This window comes from Bombina bombina, chromosome 2 (genome assembly GCF_027579735.1).
Source record: "Bombina bombina isolate aBomBom1 chromosome 2, aBomBom1.pri, whole genome shotgun sequence".
NCBI classification, from domain to species: Eukaryota; Metazoa; Chordata; class Amphibia; order Anura; family Bombinatoridae; genus Bombina; species Bombina bombina.
Window position 1 is genome coordinate 936,428,905 of NC_069500.1, and position 16,332 is coordinate 936,445,236.

Consider the following 16,332-nt stretch of genomic DNA (forward strand, 5'->3'; position numbering starts at 1 on the left):
GAACAAAGAAAAATTGATAATAGGAGTAAATTAGAAAGTTGCTTAAAATTGCACGCTCTTTCTGAATTACAAAATAAAAAAATTGAGTACAGTGTCCCTTTAAGCTTCGATATGGAATAAATCACAGAAAACGGACACTGGTCTCTTGAAGGGAAATCACTTACCAAAAATCCAAATATTACTGTGAGGAAGAAACCACCAATAAATCCTTCCCAGGTTTTTTTGGGTGACAGCTGTTCGAAAAAAGAATATAGAAAAATAAAAACCCTCATAAAATATGGGCATATACACATATTTACTTTACAGTGTTAATAAACATTTATTGTTATATCTAGGTAGGAACATGAAACAGAAAAAAATGCACCTCACACATGAAACAGCAGTAATTAAACTTAGATATTAAACAAATTGATATTTCAAATTAACAGGAAATGAATGCTTGTACCCAACCGGTGCATCAGAATCAGCTGCTTATTAATATGGTTATCTATAAGAGTAGGAAGACTGTTGAGGACAGGAACACCAGTTTTTAAATAACTGTTATATATCTTAGATATAACAAAACAGTGACTTTAATGTTCCAATGAAGGAACAATTGCCCATACCTGTAATACTGTGCAGTAGGTATAACAAGACATTTGCAACACATTAAGAGATTTACAAATGTTATAGTACAATGTCCCTTTAAATGAAAACAGCAATTAACACTCATATATTGTTTTGCGTGTTTATATGCTGCACTTCCATAAGCATGACAGATTTTTGAGTCCCTTTAAATGGTTTTTATGCAAGAAAATTAGAAGAAAATGGCAAGAGTGCACTCTAGTGGCTGGAATATGGAACTGAGGTCTGTGCTGTAATTACATAAAATCTTGGAACGGAATTTTAGGAAATCATTGTTCCCTGAAGAAGTTTAGTGCGTAAGGAAGCATAGGAAGTCATCGCAACTGTAGCTTCCTATAGGAAATTGTGGAATACAGAGTGTCAGCTGTTAAAGGGACGGTAAACACTTTTTTATTCAACCCAATATATTAACCTATCAACAGAGTCTGAATGATATCAGAACATATTAAAACCTTGTTTGCTGCAATAGTTTTCAACGGTAAATCTCCGCCCACCACTTTCCTTATTTGAGGAGTCAATCCTTACTTGTATCTGCAGAAAAAAGGGCTGCTGCTATCATTTTGTTAACAAAATCTATATTGTTTAGCCTCTGCAGAAATGATAAGATAAACTGCAAATTATTGAGACATGTGTCAGGGTTTGGCTTGTGAAGTCTGCCATGTTCTCTTTCAGTTTTCAGGACTGGAAAATCCACAATTTCCGACTTAAAGGGATACTAAATCTAATTGTTTTCTTTCATGATTCAGATAGAGCATGCAATTTTAAGCAACTCTCTAATTTACTCCTATTACCAATTTTTCTTTGTTTTCTTGCTATCTTTATTTTAAAAGCAGGAATGTAAAGCTTAGGAGCCGGCCCATTTAAGGTTTAGCACCCTGGATAGCATTTGCTTATTGGTGGCTACATTTCATCACCAATAAGCAAGTGTAACCCAGGTTCTAAACAAAAAATGGGCCAGCTCCTAAGTTTTACACTGCTGCTTTTTAAATAAATATAGCAAGAGAACGAAGAAACATTTATAATAGGAGTAAATTAGAGAGTTGATTAAAATTGCATGCTCTATCTGAATCATTAAAGAACCAAATTAGTATCCCTTTAAATCACAAAAGGGGGTAAAATAAATAAAGACAATGTACTGTAAAGATGTTTTGTTAGGCATAATTTATTTATTTTACAATCTCAAATGCCTACTTTCTACTGTGTAAGCTGGTGGCAACAAACTGTATATCCATTAAAGTCTATTTTGTTGCCACCATTTTACAACATTGACGAAGACAAGGCCAAAGGTTTACTGTGCCTTTAAATCCTTTTATAGGTCACATCATATATGGGAAGGAAATGTGCAGCAGCTCAGGGCCAGTAAACCTCTGTATTTCACATAAATGAATGAGAAGGTGCAGCCGAGCTTCAAGGAAAGAAGCCTTCTCCAATCAAAAACTGGAGTAAAAAAAAAAGTGAGGTTTACATCCCTTTAAGCTATCCAAAGCACAAATGAATTGCATAATTTAACATGAATTGATTTAATGATAATTTGTGCAACAGAAAAAAAAGAAGCAAATTTTAGCTTAATATTGACATACATGTTTAGCAGGGTTGTGCAACCTTTAAATAAGTCATTGGGAGAACACTTATGTGGCTGAAAAGCACCCTGTGGTAGGAAATAAAGTTTAGCCTGTAAATAACCAAATTTCATTCTCTCGTATTTACATACCTTAATTAATGGTGTTCTGCCAAAAAAGAATCCACATAAGTAAGCCATTATATCATTACAGATAACAATGGAGACAGGTACTAAAAACCTGAAAAAAAACACAAAATAATTTACATAAAATTTTATGCTAAACATTCTGAGTGAACTGGGATTTAACATTGAGTATTGTATTGGGAGAATAAAAAATGTGTTGACATTTATTTCTCAAATTACAGTACTAGAGTGGTTTTGTCCTTTTTATTTATTTTTTTAGAATTTTGAATACTTAAGAAGTTCATATCTAGTTCTTAAAAACCACAATCATCAGCGTATAACTGCAATAAAAAAAATGTAACTCACAGCCAGTCACGTTTTATTGTTACATTTTTCCAAACAAAGAGATTACGGCACACTGATATTTTTGCCCTCATAAGCACATCTACACTAGAGGTACTTTACAGTCAAGAGACATTTGACCCAAATTTGTAAAAAGAAAAGTATGAACATGTTTGTAAAGGTGTAAAAGCAATTAAAATGATTGCCTCTTATAACATAGTGATATATAGCAGAATTCAATAAATAACAAGCCATTAGCACTCCAAAAATTAACTAGAGGTCAGACCTCTGGTTAATTTTAAAAAACAAAATTTGATTCTTTCCTGGAAGGGAGAGTCCACTATGACATGCCTTACTGTTGGAAAATACAACACCTGGCCACCAGGAGGAGACAAAGAAACCCCAGCCAAAGGCTTAAATATCCCTCCTACTTCCCCCATCCCCAGTCATTCAGCCGAGGGAACGAGGGAAAGTAGGATAAACATCAGGGTATAAAGGTGCCAGAAGAAAAACAAAGAGAGAGCCACCCAAAAAATTCTAACGGGCGGGGTCGGGGATTCTCCCTGGCAGGAAAGAAAGGAATTTATAAATGTTGTTTTCTTTCCATAAGGCAGGGAGAGTCCACAACTTCACCTTACTGTTGGGAAATCAATACCCAAGCTCCAGAGGACACAAAAGGAATAACTGGAGGGAAATAAAGAAAGAGGCGGACCCTAATCTGAGGGCACCACAGCCTGTAAAACCTTTCTCCCAAAAGCTGCTTCAGCCGAAGCAAACACATCAAATTTGTAAAAAGTATGTAAGGAAGACCAGGTAGCCACTTTAAAAAAAAAAACTGATCCATAGAGGCTTTGTTCTTAAAAGCCCAGTAAATCCTCTCAGGGGGCTTCTGTCTCGCTTTCTCATAAGCCAAGCGGATGACACTCCTCAACCAGAAAGACAAAGACGACGTAGTGGCCTTCTGCCCCCTACCTCTACCCACATAAATGACAAACAAAAATGAAGATTGTCCGAATTCCTTAGTAGCCTGAAGGTAAAACTTCAAAGCACCAACCACATCCGAACGCACCAACCACATCCGAACTGTGAAGCAAACGTTCCTCCACTGAAGAAGGATTGGGGACACAAGGAAGGAACAACAATCTCTTGATTGATGTTAAGATCTGGCACCACCTTAGGAAGGAAACCTAACCTAGTATGTAACCGCCTTATCGGCATGAAAAACAAGGTAAGGTGGGTCACACTGTAAAGCCGAGATCTCAGAGACTCTGCGAGCAGAGGCGATGGCTAATAGAAAAAAAACTTTCCAAGATAACAGTTTAATGTCAACAGTATGCATGGGCTCAAACTGAGCCTGCTGCAAAACACGAAGAACAAGACTGAGACTCCAAGGCGGAGTCACAGGTCTAAAGGTCTGATCCTAGTCAGAGCCTTAATAAAGGACTGCACATCTGGAAGCTCAGCTAATCTTTTGTGCAGCAACACCGACATGGCCGATATCTGTCCCTTCACAGAACTGACAGATAGACCCTTCTGCAAAACATCCTGGAGAAAAGATAAAATTCTGGCAACTTTTACCTTATGCTAAGAAAACCCAAGCTCTTCACATTAGTACAGGTAAGTTTGTGATACCTTATGGTAGATACGCAGAGTAACCGGCTTACAAGCTTGAATCAAAGTATCTGACACTCTCAGAGAATCCTCTCCTGGCTAGGACTAAGTGTTCAATCTCCACGCAGTCAGCCTCAGAGAATCTAGATTTTGATGTAGGAAGGGACCCTGTATCAGCAGGTCCCTGCAACAAGGTAACCTCCATGGAGGAGAAGAGGACATTCTCGCCAGATCCACAAACCAGGTCCTTCACGGCCAGGATGGAGCAATTAGAACCAACGATGCTAGCTCCTGCTTGATGCCCGCCACCACACGAGAGAGAAGAGGCAATGGAGGAAAGAGATATACGAGTCTGAACCTCCATGGCACAGCAAGAGCGTCTATTAACTCTGCTTGAGGGTCCCTCGATCTTGACCTGTACCTGGGTAGTTTGGCATTGAGACAAGAGGCCATAAGATCTATCTCCGGCATCCCCCTATCTGCTGCAAATCTCTCCAAACACCTCGGGTGGAGAGACCATTCCCCCGGGTGAAAAGATTGTCTGCTGAGGAAGTCTGCTTTCCAGTTGTCCACACCCGGAATGTGGATCGCTGACAGGACACAGCTGTTGGCTTCCTGCCATTCTAGGATTGGGGACACCTCCCTCATTGCTAAGGAACTTCTTGTTTCTCCCTGATGGTTGATGTACGCAACCGTTGTTATATTATCTCATTGGAATCTGATAAACTGGGACGAACCCAGAAGGGGCCAAAGCCTTCAGCGCTTTGAAGATTGCCCGCAGTTCCAAAATATTGATTGCAAGATTGGACTCCTGAGTCCACAAACCTTGTGCCTTCCTGGCACCCCAGACTGCTCCCCAGCCTGAAAGGCTGGCGTCTGTAGTCACAATCTCCCAGGATGGTTTAAAGAAGAACGTGCCTCAAGACAGGTGATCTTGACAAAGCCACCAAGAGAGCAAATCTCTTAACAGGCTGTCTAATATGATCTGTTGTGACAAGTTCAAATGATCGCCTTTCCACTGTCTCAGCATGCATAGTTGTAAAGGTTGAGACGGAATCTGGCAAAAGGAATAATGTCCATACAAGGCACCATGAGTCCAATCACCTCCATGCATTGGGCCATCGAAGATCTTGAGGCGGCCTGGAGGGTAAGACACACTGATGTCAGCTTGCAACGTTTCTAATTTGTTATCTGCAGGCTTCTTAGTCTGCTTGGACCTATTCCAGGACTAAGCAGGTTTCCAGGTACCCTTGGGTTGTTCAGGCTTGGAGGATTGAGTTCTCTGGGACTTGTCCGAACGAAAATTAGAGGACTGTTCTTTTCTTGCTGAAGGAAAGCACCTTTTCCTACAGTAACAGTAGAAATGATAGTCGTCCAGGCCTTGACCAAATCAAATCTTTCCCTTGAAAGGTAAGGAAAGGAGTCTGGATTTAGAAACCATATCAGCAGACCAAGATTTAAACTAGAGAGCTGTGCGAGCTAGGACCGCAAAACCTGAAGCCTTTGCGATCATACGTATATTCTGCATATTCGCATCACAGATAAAAGAGTTAGCTATTCTTAAACCGTTAATCCTTTCCGGAATATCCTCTAGGGGAGATTCCACCTCGATAAGTTCTAACAGAGAGTCACACCAGTAGGTGGCAGCCACAGCAGCAACTGCCACCGCCGGTTGAAATAAAAAATCCTGTGTGTTGGAACATTCTTCTCAGGAAACTTTCCAATTTCTTGTCCATGGGTTCTCTAAAAAAAGAACTATCTTCCAGAGGGATAGTGGTACGCTTAGCTAGCGTCAAAATGGCACGATCCACCTTAGGGATGGAACCCCACAATTCCAGCTGAGAATCAGGGACGGGGAATAACTTTTTAAAAGTCGACAAAGGGGAAAAAGGAGTTCCAACTCATTCCTATTCCCTACTGATAATATTCGCCTTTCTGTCCTTATAAACCCTGTCTAACTTAGGAATCTTGGGTTCCTCTGGTAGTGTTGCTTTTGGAACCTCTAAAAGTAGTCAAAACCTCCTTTAGCAAAAAACGCAGATGCTCAATCTTAAATCTAAAGGAGGGCTCCTCGGAAGGAGGGACTATAGTACATGAAGTCTCCAACTCCGAGAGCTCACCCTCTGATGCTACAGAGGTTAACTCATCCTCGGACAATTGAGACATACTGGCTAAATCCGATTGGAAATTAGCTGAATCTAATTCAGTAGAACTATGTTTAACCTTTCTCTTACATTTTCCAGAGATAGGTAAGGCACTCAGGGCCGCAGACACAGCAGATTGTAACGGCGTGGTAAAGTCCACAGGAAAAAATCCCACTCCAGCCGGAGTATTAGGCGTGCCACGCGGAACTGCATGTGAAGCGGTTTGAGGGGATAGGGTAGACATCTCCCGGACCACAGAATCCTGAGAGGTTGACGGCTCAGAGGGACTAATTATTCTAAGGGGGTTAGCAGGTTTAGCTCCCTTCTTAGACTTTAGAACAGTACCCAGGCACTTGGAACACAATTGAGCAGGTGGACAAACCACCGCCTCCTCACAGTATAAACAGGTATTATTAACTATATAGAACCTTCTAAAATATTACCAGAGTCATCCATTGCTGGAGATGCAATCCCACAGTAAGGAAAAGATTTAAACAACTATTAATTTTAATAATAATAAGAGGAACCTTTGTAAACCCAATCGCTGGGGACTCAACACCTCCTAGACCCAGACAGTTATAGAACGCTCTCCGTAGGATTGGCAAAGTTCCTGCAGTAAGATTGCAAGGAAAACGTAATGAGCCGCACCCAATTACGTGGTGCTCAAGAAGGGACCTCCCCTGCTATAAGAAAAAGCGTGCAAAGCTATTAGAAGCTGCGCAACTCACAAAAACGAAGGTGAAACCTGTCTGTTCCATTGCCAAAAAGTATGCAGTCTATTTGAGCCCAAACCTTCACAATGTGTTCCTTAGAGAACAAAGAGTACATATATAAATATATATCCCCAAACTGTCCCAAATTAATCTCTGAAATAAGAGAAATTAACCCTCTATTGAGGTAATGAGGAGTCACACTGTGACCCTAATAACAGGAGTCCCTGCTAAATAGTTAAATAAAGCGGACTTACCTTCCAGGATCTATGCTGTGGAACAGATACAGACTCTCAAGTGTGACAGCCTTGCTGCGGTGTTCTGACAGGGACCTGGGTGTAAAAAGGGAAGCAGTGTAACTCGTTAACACTGATTGCCCAGGAGCTGTTAGATAGACGGTCTGGATCAGTTCGCAGAAAAACTTTCCCTGCATCTCCAGACTCTAACGTTCATCAATACTCTCACTAAGAGATTTATATGATTACTTAAAACTCAGTCCTTTCTTGAAGGGAACATAGCCATATAAGGACTATCCGAATCATCTGACACTTCTCTGCCATCCTTCTATAGTGACAAAAGGCAAAGAATGACTGGGGATGGGGGAAGTGGGAGGGATATTTAAGCCTTTGGCTGGGGTGTCTTTTCCTCCTTCTGGTGGCCAGGTGTTGGGATATTTAAGCCTTTGGCTGGGGTGTCTTTTCCTCCTTCTGGTGGCCAGGTGTTGTATTTCCCAACAGTAAGGAATGTCGTTGTGGACTCTCCCTGCCTTATGGAAAGAAATATCACCCAACTGACCCCAAAATAAAGTGTGAGGTCCCTTTTTTAATTAAAACAATTGTAGCATCTTTATTTTCGATTAAAAAAACTGCACAAAGTAGTTTTTGGTGGTTAAAGTATGCGGGTGTGGGGTGTTAAGAAAACAATATGGCACTGAAAAGTGCCTTTACATTGTGGCCTATGGGAACTGTGTGTTCTCTATAAATATATATGTACTGTATATGCTTATATATTTATGTGTTAATATGTGTATATACACATATAAACATATACATATGTATATATTCATATGTATATATTCATATATATATATTTGCTGCGTGACTTACCCCCTTCACTGCGCGAGGATGCCGTGTCTGACAGCATGAGAACGAGGCTCCTATGGAAGCGCACTCTTGTGAGCGCAAAGCTTCCATGCAATGCGTGTACTGGTATTACTGAGTGGAACGCAAATATCTCGCTCCACTCGTAATCTGGCCTGCTGCAAAACAGCAGTGTTTTGATCCAGCTTTTGCACCAAAGAAAGTTTAATAAACTCTCTTTAAAAAGCCTTGAAGTATTGATGTTCTCTGCAATAGGAAATATAGTCCATTAGTATTCTGTTAACTAACAGACTTACTTGAAGGTTGATTAGGAACAACCGTAAATAGTGTTGATTTCAAGGTTACAATAGATTTCTTCTCCTTTGGTAACAGTGAGAGCTCTTTCCTGCATTAATCTGAACTGCACTTTCCTAGGCAGAGAGGGGTAGCAAATCTGCAGGTTTGACCTATTTTAGATTTTGTTTAGCTTTTCCCCACGCAGTAACATTTTTAAATAGAAAATCTTTTAGACATTATTTTAGACAATAATATTTCTTTTATTCTATTTTTTTTTTTTTAATAAAAAAACCTTTCTATTAAAGGCTCTGCTCAGTTATTTTATGCATATACATTCCCACAACATCTGCTTTTATATATTTTTTTGCCTGGAAAAACAAAATTACATTCAATCATTTGTTTTTTTCTAGTTACATTATATGCTATGATGTAAATACTGGTGGAGTAATGTTGTTTGCAGCTGTATGTATATTCTTTATAGGTATAATTAATAGGAACTGTGCTTGCATGCTTTTATAGTGGAAAATGGCATCCTCTTATTACAGCAGGGTTTTTCAAACTTTATTTATGCTTGGTCTGAGAAGTTCCGAAGTAATATACAACAAGATAGCTGCAGTTTGTGGCAGTGACTAAAATGTGTGTGTACTTTATTCCTGATTGTAGTAACACCACACACACACCCTCATACAACACACACTCGTCAACATACACTTGTCACCACACACACTCATACGTCACCACCCACTCATACAACATACACTCATCACACACACACTCATACAACACACACGTCACCACACACACATTCAACATACACTCGTCACCACACACACATACAACATACACTCGTCACCACACACATATACAACATACACACGTCACCACACACATATACAACATACACACGTCACCACACACACACACACTCATACAACATACACTCGTCACCACACAACACACTCATACAACATACACACGTCACCACACACACATACAACATACACTCGTCACCACACACATATACAACATACACACGTCACCAAACACACATACAACATACACTCGTCACCACACACTCATACAACATACACTCGTCACCACACACTCATACAACATACACTCGTCACCACACAACACACTCATACAACATACACACGTCACCACACACACACATACAACATACACTCGTCACCAGACACACATACAACATACACACGTCACCACACACACATACAACATACACTCGTCACCACACACTCATACAACATACACTTGTCACCACACAACACACTCATACAACATACACTCGTCACCACACAACACACTCATACAACATACACTTGTCACCACACAACACACTCATACAACATACACTCGTCACTACACACACATACAACATACACTCGTCACCACACACACTCATATACCACACACTCATACACCACACACTCATACACCACACACTCGTCACCACACAACACATTCATACAACATACACTCGTCACCACACAACACATTCATACAACATACACTCGTCACCACACACACTCATACAACATACACTTGTCACCACACACGTCACCATACACACTCATACAACACACACACTCTCATATAACACACACACACCCATAACTCACGCACCACATACACTCTCATATAACACACACAAAAACACGCTCATATAACACACACACTCATATGACACACACACTCATATAAACACACCACACACAGCCTCATATAACACACACCCTCATATAATACACACCACACACACCCTCATATAATACACACACATACGTACTCATATAACACACACGCTCATATGACACAGACACTCATATAAACACACCACACACACCCTCATATAACACACAGCACACACCCTCATATAATACACACACATATGTGCTCATATAACACACACACTCATATGACACACACACGCTCATATGACACACACACGCTCATATGACACACACACACGCTCATATGACACACACACGCTCATATGACACACACTTGAGCTTTCTGAATACATCACTCGAGCCAATGACAAGAGCATTTATGTGCAGCCACCAATCAGCAGCTAGCTCCCAGTAGGGCACCACTACTCCTGAGCCTTCAACAAAGGATACCAAAAAAAACAAAGCAAATTAGATAATAAGAGTAAACTAAAAAGTTGATTAAAATTGTATGTTATATTTGAAAAGCACGTTATATACTATCTTGACTGTAGACTTGATCCTTTTAAAAAAGTGGCTTTAAATTACTTTAATGGATCCCCTTTTAGCTATTTTTCTGCTGTTGTTGCATTATTACTAAAGTAAACAACTAAAATGCATTTGGTTTCTGCAGTTTGACTCTCAGCACCACATTTATGGGATCAACATGTACTCTGATTGGCTAATTAAAACCAAGCTGTTTTGTAAGTAATTTGTCACAATTGGGGAGTGTAAAAGCTTTTCTCGCTAAAACGCTAGTACATTTATTTGTTTGCTTCTTTTCCTTCAACGTTTCCAGTGTTTTTAACATGCTGTTTATTGAAATGGCTAAAAGTGCTTTACAAAATATGCTGATTTAAAGGGATATGAAACACAAGATTTCCTTACTTTATTAATATAAAGCATGCACATTTTAAAAAACTTTTTAAACTTTTTTTTCAAATTACTTCCATTACAAAATTTGCTTTGTTCTCTGGCTATCCTTTTTAAATTGGAAAGTTGTTTAAAATGAATCATAAAAAAAAAATGTTGGGTTTCATATCCCTTTACATTGAATAACCATTTTCAGCTAGAGGATTTTTTTCATACAGGTTTTGCAACAAAGACTAAATGTACCTATTAGAAAAGCCACATATTATTTTGGGCCTGCATTGGAGTAAAGTCAATTAAAAAAGTAATATTGTACTGAAAACAGCATCTGTACCTTGTATCGGTTTAATTGTCTGTTGTGGGTAAAAAAAACACACACCTATTGCTACTTAAAGGGACAGTAACGTTAAAATGAAACTTGCATGATTCAGATAGATCATGTCATTTAAAAATTTGCTTCATTCTATTGGTATCTCTTGTTGAAGTTGGATTGTCCGAGCCCAGAAACACCATATAATTATCAAACTACTTTAGGAATGTATTTCCTCAGTAGGTATTAATCTTGCTGCCTCTAATATCAATTTAACAAATTCTCAAAAACAACCTTTCAAACCACATTACATATATTTTGTACGGATCTAACACAAATTATTGCTGCATTGCAGCTCTAGTCAGTGTTTATGATGTTCATCTAATCTATGCTTGAACTTGAGTAATAAAGTTACATTTGTCAAAAACAAGACAACATGCACTAATACATTTTTGTTTGTTTGCAAAATAAATAATGAATTTGAAAAATTTTGACTAAATTTCTTTCATGGACTAAAACACTAATAAATACAAAATCAATTAATTTATTTTCCTCATTTAATAGATACGATTATTATTTTCTTTTATTTGTATAGTGTCTCAAAATTCTCTGGATAAACGAATGATCATATCCATTTATTAGTTTGTTTAGCTAATAAACAAATTTAAAAACAACATATTCCAAATTTGTTATTGTTTTACAATGAATAAGGAAAAAACAAAATGTATGCTTACCTGATAAATTTATTTTCTTTCTGAGCATGGAGAGTCCACAGCATTCTAATTACTAGTGGAATATTCAACTCCTGGCCAGCAGGAGGAGGCAAAGAGCACCCCAGCAGAGCTGTTAAGTGTCACTTCCCTTACCTATAACCCCCAGTCATTCAGGCGAAGGGAAACGAAAAGGGAAGATAACACAAGGGTATAGCGCTGCCTGAGGTTTATACAAAAAAAACCTGTCTGAATTTAAACAAGGGAGGGGTCGTGGACTCTGCATGCCCGGAAATAAATAAATTAATCAGGTAAGCATAATTTTTCTTTCTTTCGAAGAGTCCACAACTTCATTCTAATTACTAGTGGGATGGAGAACAAGACAGGCAGACCTAAACAGAAGGAAACACCGCTTGAAGAACTTTTCTCCCAAAAGAAGCCTCAGCCAAGGCAAAAGTATCAAATTTGTAGAATTCTGAAAAGGTATGCAGAGAGGACCATGTTGCCACCTTGCAAATTTGCTCTACAGAAGCTTCATTTTTTGAAAGCCCAGGAAGAGGAGACAGCCCTGGTGGAATGAGCCGTAATTCTCTCAGGAGGTTGCTGTCCAGCTGTCTCATAAGCAAACCGGATAACACTTCTCAAACTGAGAGAAAGGGAAGTAACCTTCTGACCCTTACGTTTAACAGAGAAAACAACGAACAGGGCAGAAGATTGCAGAAAATCCTTAGTTGCATGAAGATAAAATTTAAGAGCACGCACAACATCCAGGTTATGCAAAAGACATTCCTTCTGGGAAGAAGGATTAAGACAAAAGGAAGGAACGTAAATTTCCTGATTAATATTTCGATCCAACACTACTTTAGGAAGAAATCCCAGCTTAGTACGAAGGACCGCCTTATCTACATCAAAAATAAGATAAGGTGAATCACACTGCAGAGCCGAAATCTCAGAAACCCTGCGAGCAGAAGAAATAGCAAGAAGAAATAAAATTTTCCAAGATAACAATTTAATATCAACAGAATGCATCGGCTCAAACTGTGTCTGTTGCAAAACTTTAAGAACAAGGTTAAGGCTCAAAGGAGTAGCAACAGGTTTAAACACAGGCCAGATTCTGACCAGAGCCTGAACAAAAGGTTGGATGTCTGGCAAATCGGCCAGACGTTTGTGCAAAAGAATATACAGTGCAGAAATCTGACCCTTCAGAGTACTGACTGTCAAGCCCTTCTCCAGGCCCTCCTGAAGAAAGGACAAAATCCTGACTATCCTTACCCTGGACTGACAAGCCCTTCTCCAGGCCCTCCTGAAGAAAGGACAAAATCCTGGGTATCCTTACCCTGCTCCAAGAGAAAACCTTAGATTCACGCCAATAAAGGTATTTGCACCATACCTTATGGTAAATCTTGTGAGTAACAGGTTTACCAACTTGAAGCATGGTATCAATGACCGTCTCAGAGAAGCCACGCCTAGCCAAAACTAGGCATTCAATTTTCAAGCAGTCAGATTCATAAAATATAGATTTGGATGGAAGAATGGACCCTGAAGTAGAAGGTCCTTCCTCAAAGGTAACCTCCAAGGTGGAAGAGATGATATCTTCACTAGATCCGCAAACCAGATGCTGCGAGGCCACCCAGGAGCTATTAAAATCACAGACGCTCTCTCCTGTTTGATATGAGCAATGACTCGAGGAAGGAGAGAAAACGGAGAAAAGAGGTATGCCAGATTGAAGTTTCAAGAAACCGCCAGAATGTCTATCATAACGGACTGAGGATCTCTTGACCTTGAACCGTACTTTGGAATCTTGGTGTTCTGACGAGATGACATTAGATCCAACTCCAGAATCCCTCACCTGAGGGATATCTCTGAGAACAGCTCCGGATGGAGAGTCCACTCCCCGATATGAAAAGTCTGTCTGCTCAGGAAATCCGCCTCCCAGTTGTCCACCCCTGGAATGTGGATGGCAGATAGGAGACAATCGTGAGCTTCCGCCCACTGCAGAATGCGAGTCACCTCCTTCATTGCTAGAGAAACCTGGGTACTCCCTTATGGTTGATGTAAGCCACCGAGGTGATGTTGTCCGACTGGAATCTGATAAACCGAACTAAAGATAATTGAGGCCAAGCTTTTACAAATACAGCTAAGAAAAGCTGAAAAAGCGCTACACATAAGCACTCAAATCCCTCAAAAGTGATAATGGATGGTTACGTCAATTCAAAAATAAAAAATAATACTTTATTCATCAAAATTAAAAATGGGTTACTCTAAAAACAACTAAACATGTACGGGCTGTTAAATAAAGATAAATCCTGAATGGGACCAGGAAATAAAGTAAACAAAATTATGGCCTGGGTTGAGTGTTATATTGGGTAAATACTGAATGTATATGTTAGTAGATTTATGAAACCACTAAGATGGAGTTACCAATCATTCAACAGGAAGAATCTAGCTCACACTAAGGTGATAGTATCATCTGATAATTGGTTAAACTGGTGTGTAGCAGGTGTATAATAATAGTGCTTTGGTGCAAACTTGGAACAATTTATATTATTCAGAAATTACTGAAAAAGGGTCATATAGGATAGATAAATATTTGTGAATTTCCTCCACATAGGCTCCTATAGGGTGCTGTGGTATGAATTACTTGTGTGAGAACACACTTGTGAAAATATACAGTAGGATATACAACCACCCACTTTTGGTAACCACCAATGATAGACCTTTTAAATCACTAATATATTGTGATAAAAAATCTGTAAGAATCATATATATATATATATATATATATATATATATATATATATATATATATATATATATATATATATATATATATATATATAGATAGATACTGTCATTGGTCTTGTTAATATCAACCTGTGGTTAAAGGAGTAGTCTCCCACTCATAGGGCATGTCCCCAAGCTGTCAATGGATTGTATATTGCTCTCAACTCTAAGATGTTTATGTGAAGAGAAGACTTCTCCGAGTCCCCAGGCCCTGAGCTTTTAATGAACCCCAAACTGCTCCTCAGCCTAATAGGCTGGCGTTTGTGGTCACAATCACCCAGGAAGGTCTCAGGAAGAAAGTCCCCCAAAACAGATGGTCCTGTGAAATCCACCACAGGAGAGAGTCGCTTATTAGGGGATTCAGATCTATCTTCTGCGATAGATATGAATGGTCTCCGTTACATTGACTAAGATTGCACAGTTGCAGAGGTCTCAGATGGAACCGAGCAAAAGGAATGATGTCCATGGAAGCCAGACTGGAGAGAAAGACACAAAGCAAGAGGTTTGGATTTTCTGACATCTGCCAGGAAAATCTTTCTTTATGGACAGGGAAATCTTTGATTGTCCCTAAGAAACACACTCTTGTAGCTGGAACAAGGGAACTCTTTTCCAGATTCACTTTCCATCCATGGGAACATTGAAAGGACAACAACATCTCTGTATGAGATCTTGCTAGTTGAAAAGATGACGCCTGAACTAAGATATCGTCTAGGTAAGGCACCACCCCAATTCCCTGAGATCTGACCACTGCCAAAAGAGACCCCAGAACCTTTGTGAATATTCTGGGAGCCGTGGCGAGGCCAAACGGAAGTGCAACAAACTGGAAATGCTTGTCCAGAAAGGCAAACCACAGAAACTGGTGATGATCCCTGTGGATGGGAACATGAAGATACGCGTCCTTCAGTTCTATGGTCGTCATGAACTGACCCTCTTAGACGAATGGAATAATGGAATGAGTGGTTTCCATCTTTAAGGAGAGAACCTTGAGGAATTTGTTGAGGCACTTTAGGTCTAGCATGGGGTGAAAAGTCCCCTCCTTTTTGGGGACCACAAAGAGATATGAATAAAATCCTTGATCCTGTTCCTCTACAGGAACTGGGACAATTACTCCCAGGGAGGATAGGTCCTCTACGCAGCTTAAGAAGGCCTCCTCTTTACCTGGTTTATGGATAATCTTGACAGGAGAAATCTGCCCCTTGGGGGGCAAGACTTGAATCCTATTCTGTAACCCTGGGACACTATGTCCACAGCCCAAGGATCTGGGACATCGCGTATCCAAGCCTGCTGAAAAAGAGAAAGTCTGCCCCACACTTGATACAAAAAGGGATTTGGGGCGGACCCTTCATGCTGATTTAGAATCAGTGGAAGGCTTCTTTGTTTGCTTTCCCTTATTCCAAGGCTGACTGGACCTCCGTGATGTCTTGGATTGTTCTTGTTTGG

General features: G+C 39.7%; 1 protein-coding gene across 1 annotated transcript in view; it reads right to left on the reverse strand.

Annotated features, from left to right (window-relative positions):
- CDS1 (CDP-diacylglycerol synthase 1) overlaps positions 1-16,332 on the reverse strand; it is a 244,275-nt gene that overhangs the window by 25,992 nt on the left and 201,951 nt on the right. The window contains exons 8-9 of the mRNA XM_053703398.1: positions 2,336-2,423; positions 165-233 (exon numbers count right to left, since the gene is read on the reverse strand). Of these exons, the coding sequence (XP_053559373.1) occupies positions 165-233; positions 2,336-2,423 (157 nt within the window). The remainder of the gene's footprint in view (positions 1-164; positions 234-2,335; positions 2,424-16,332) is intronic.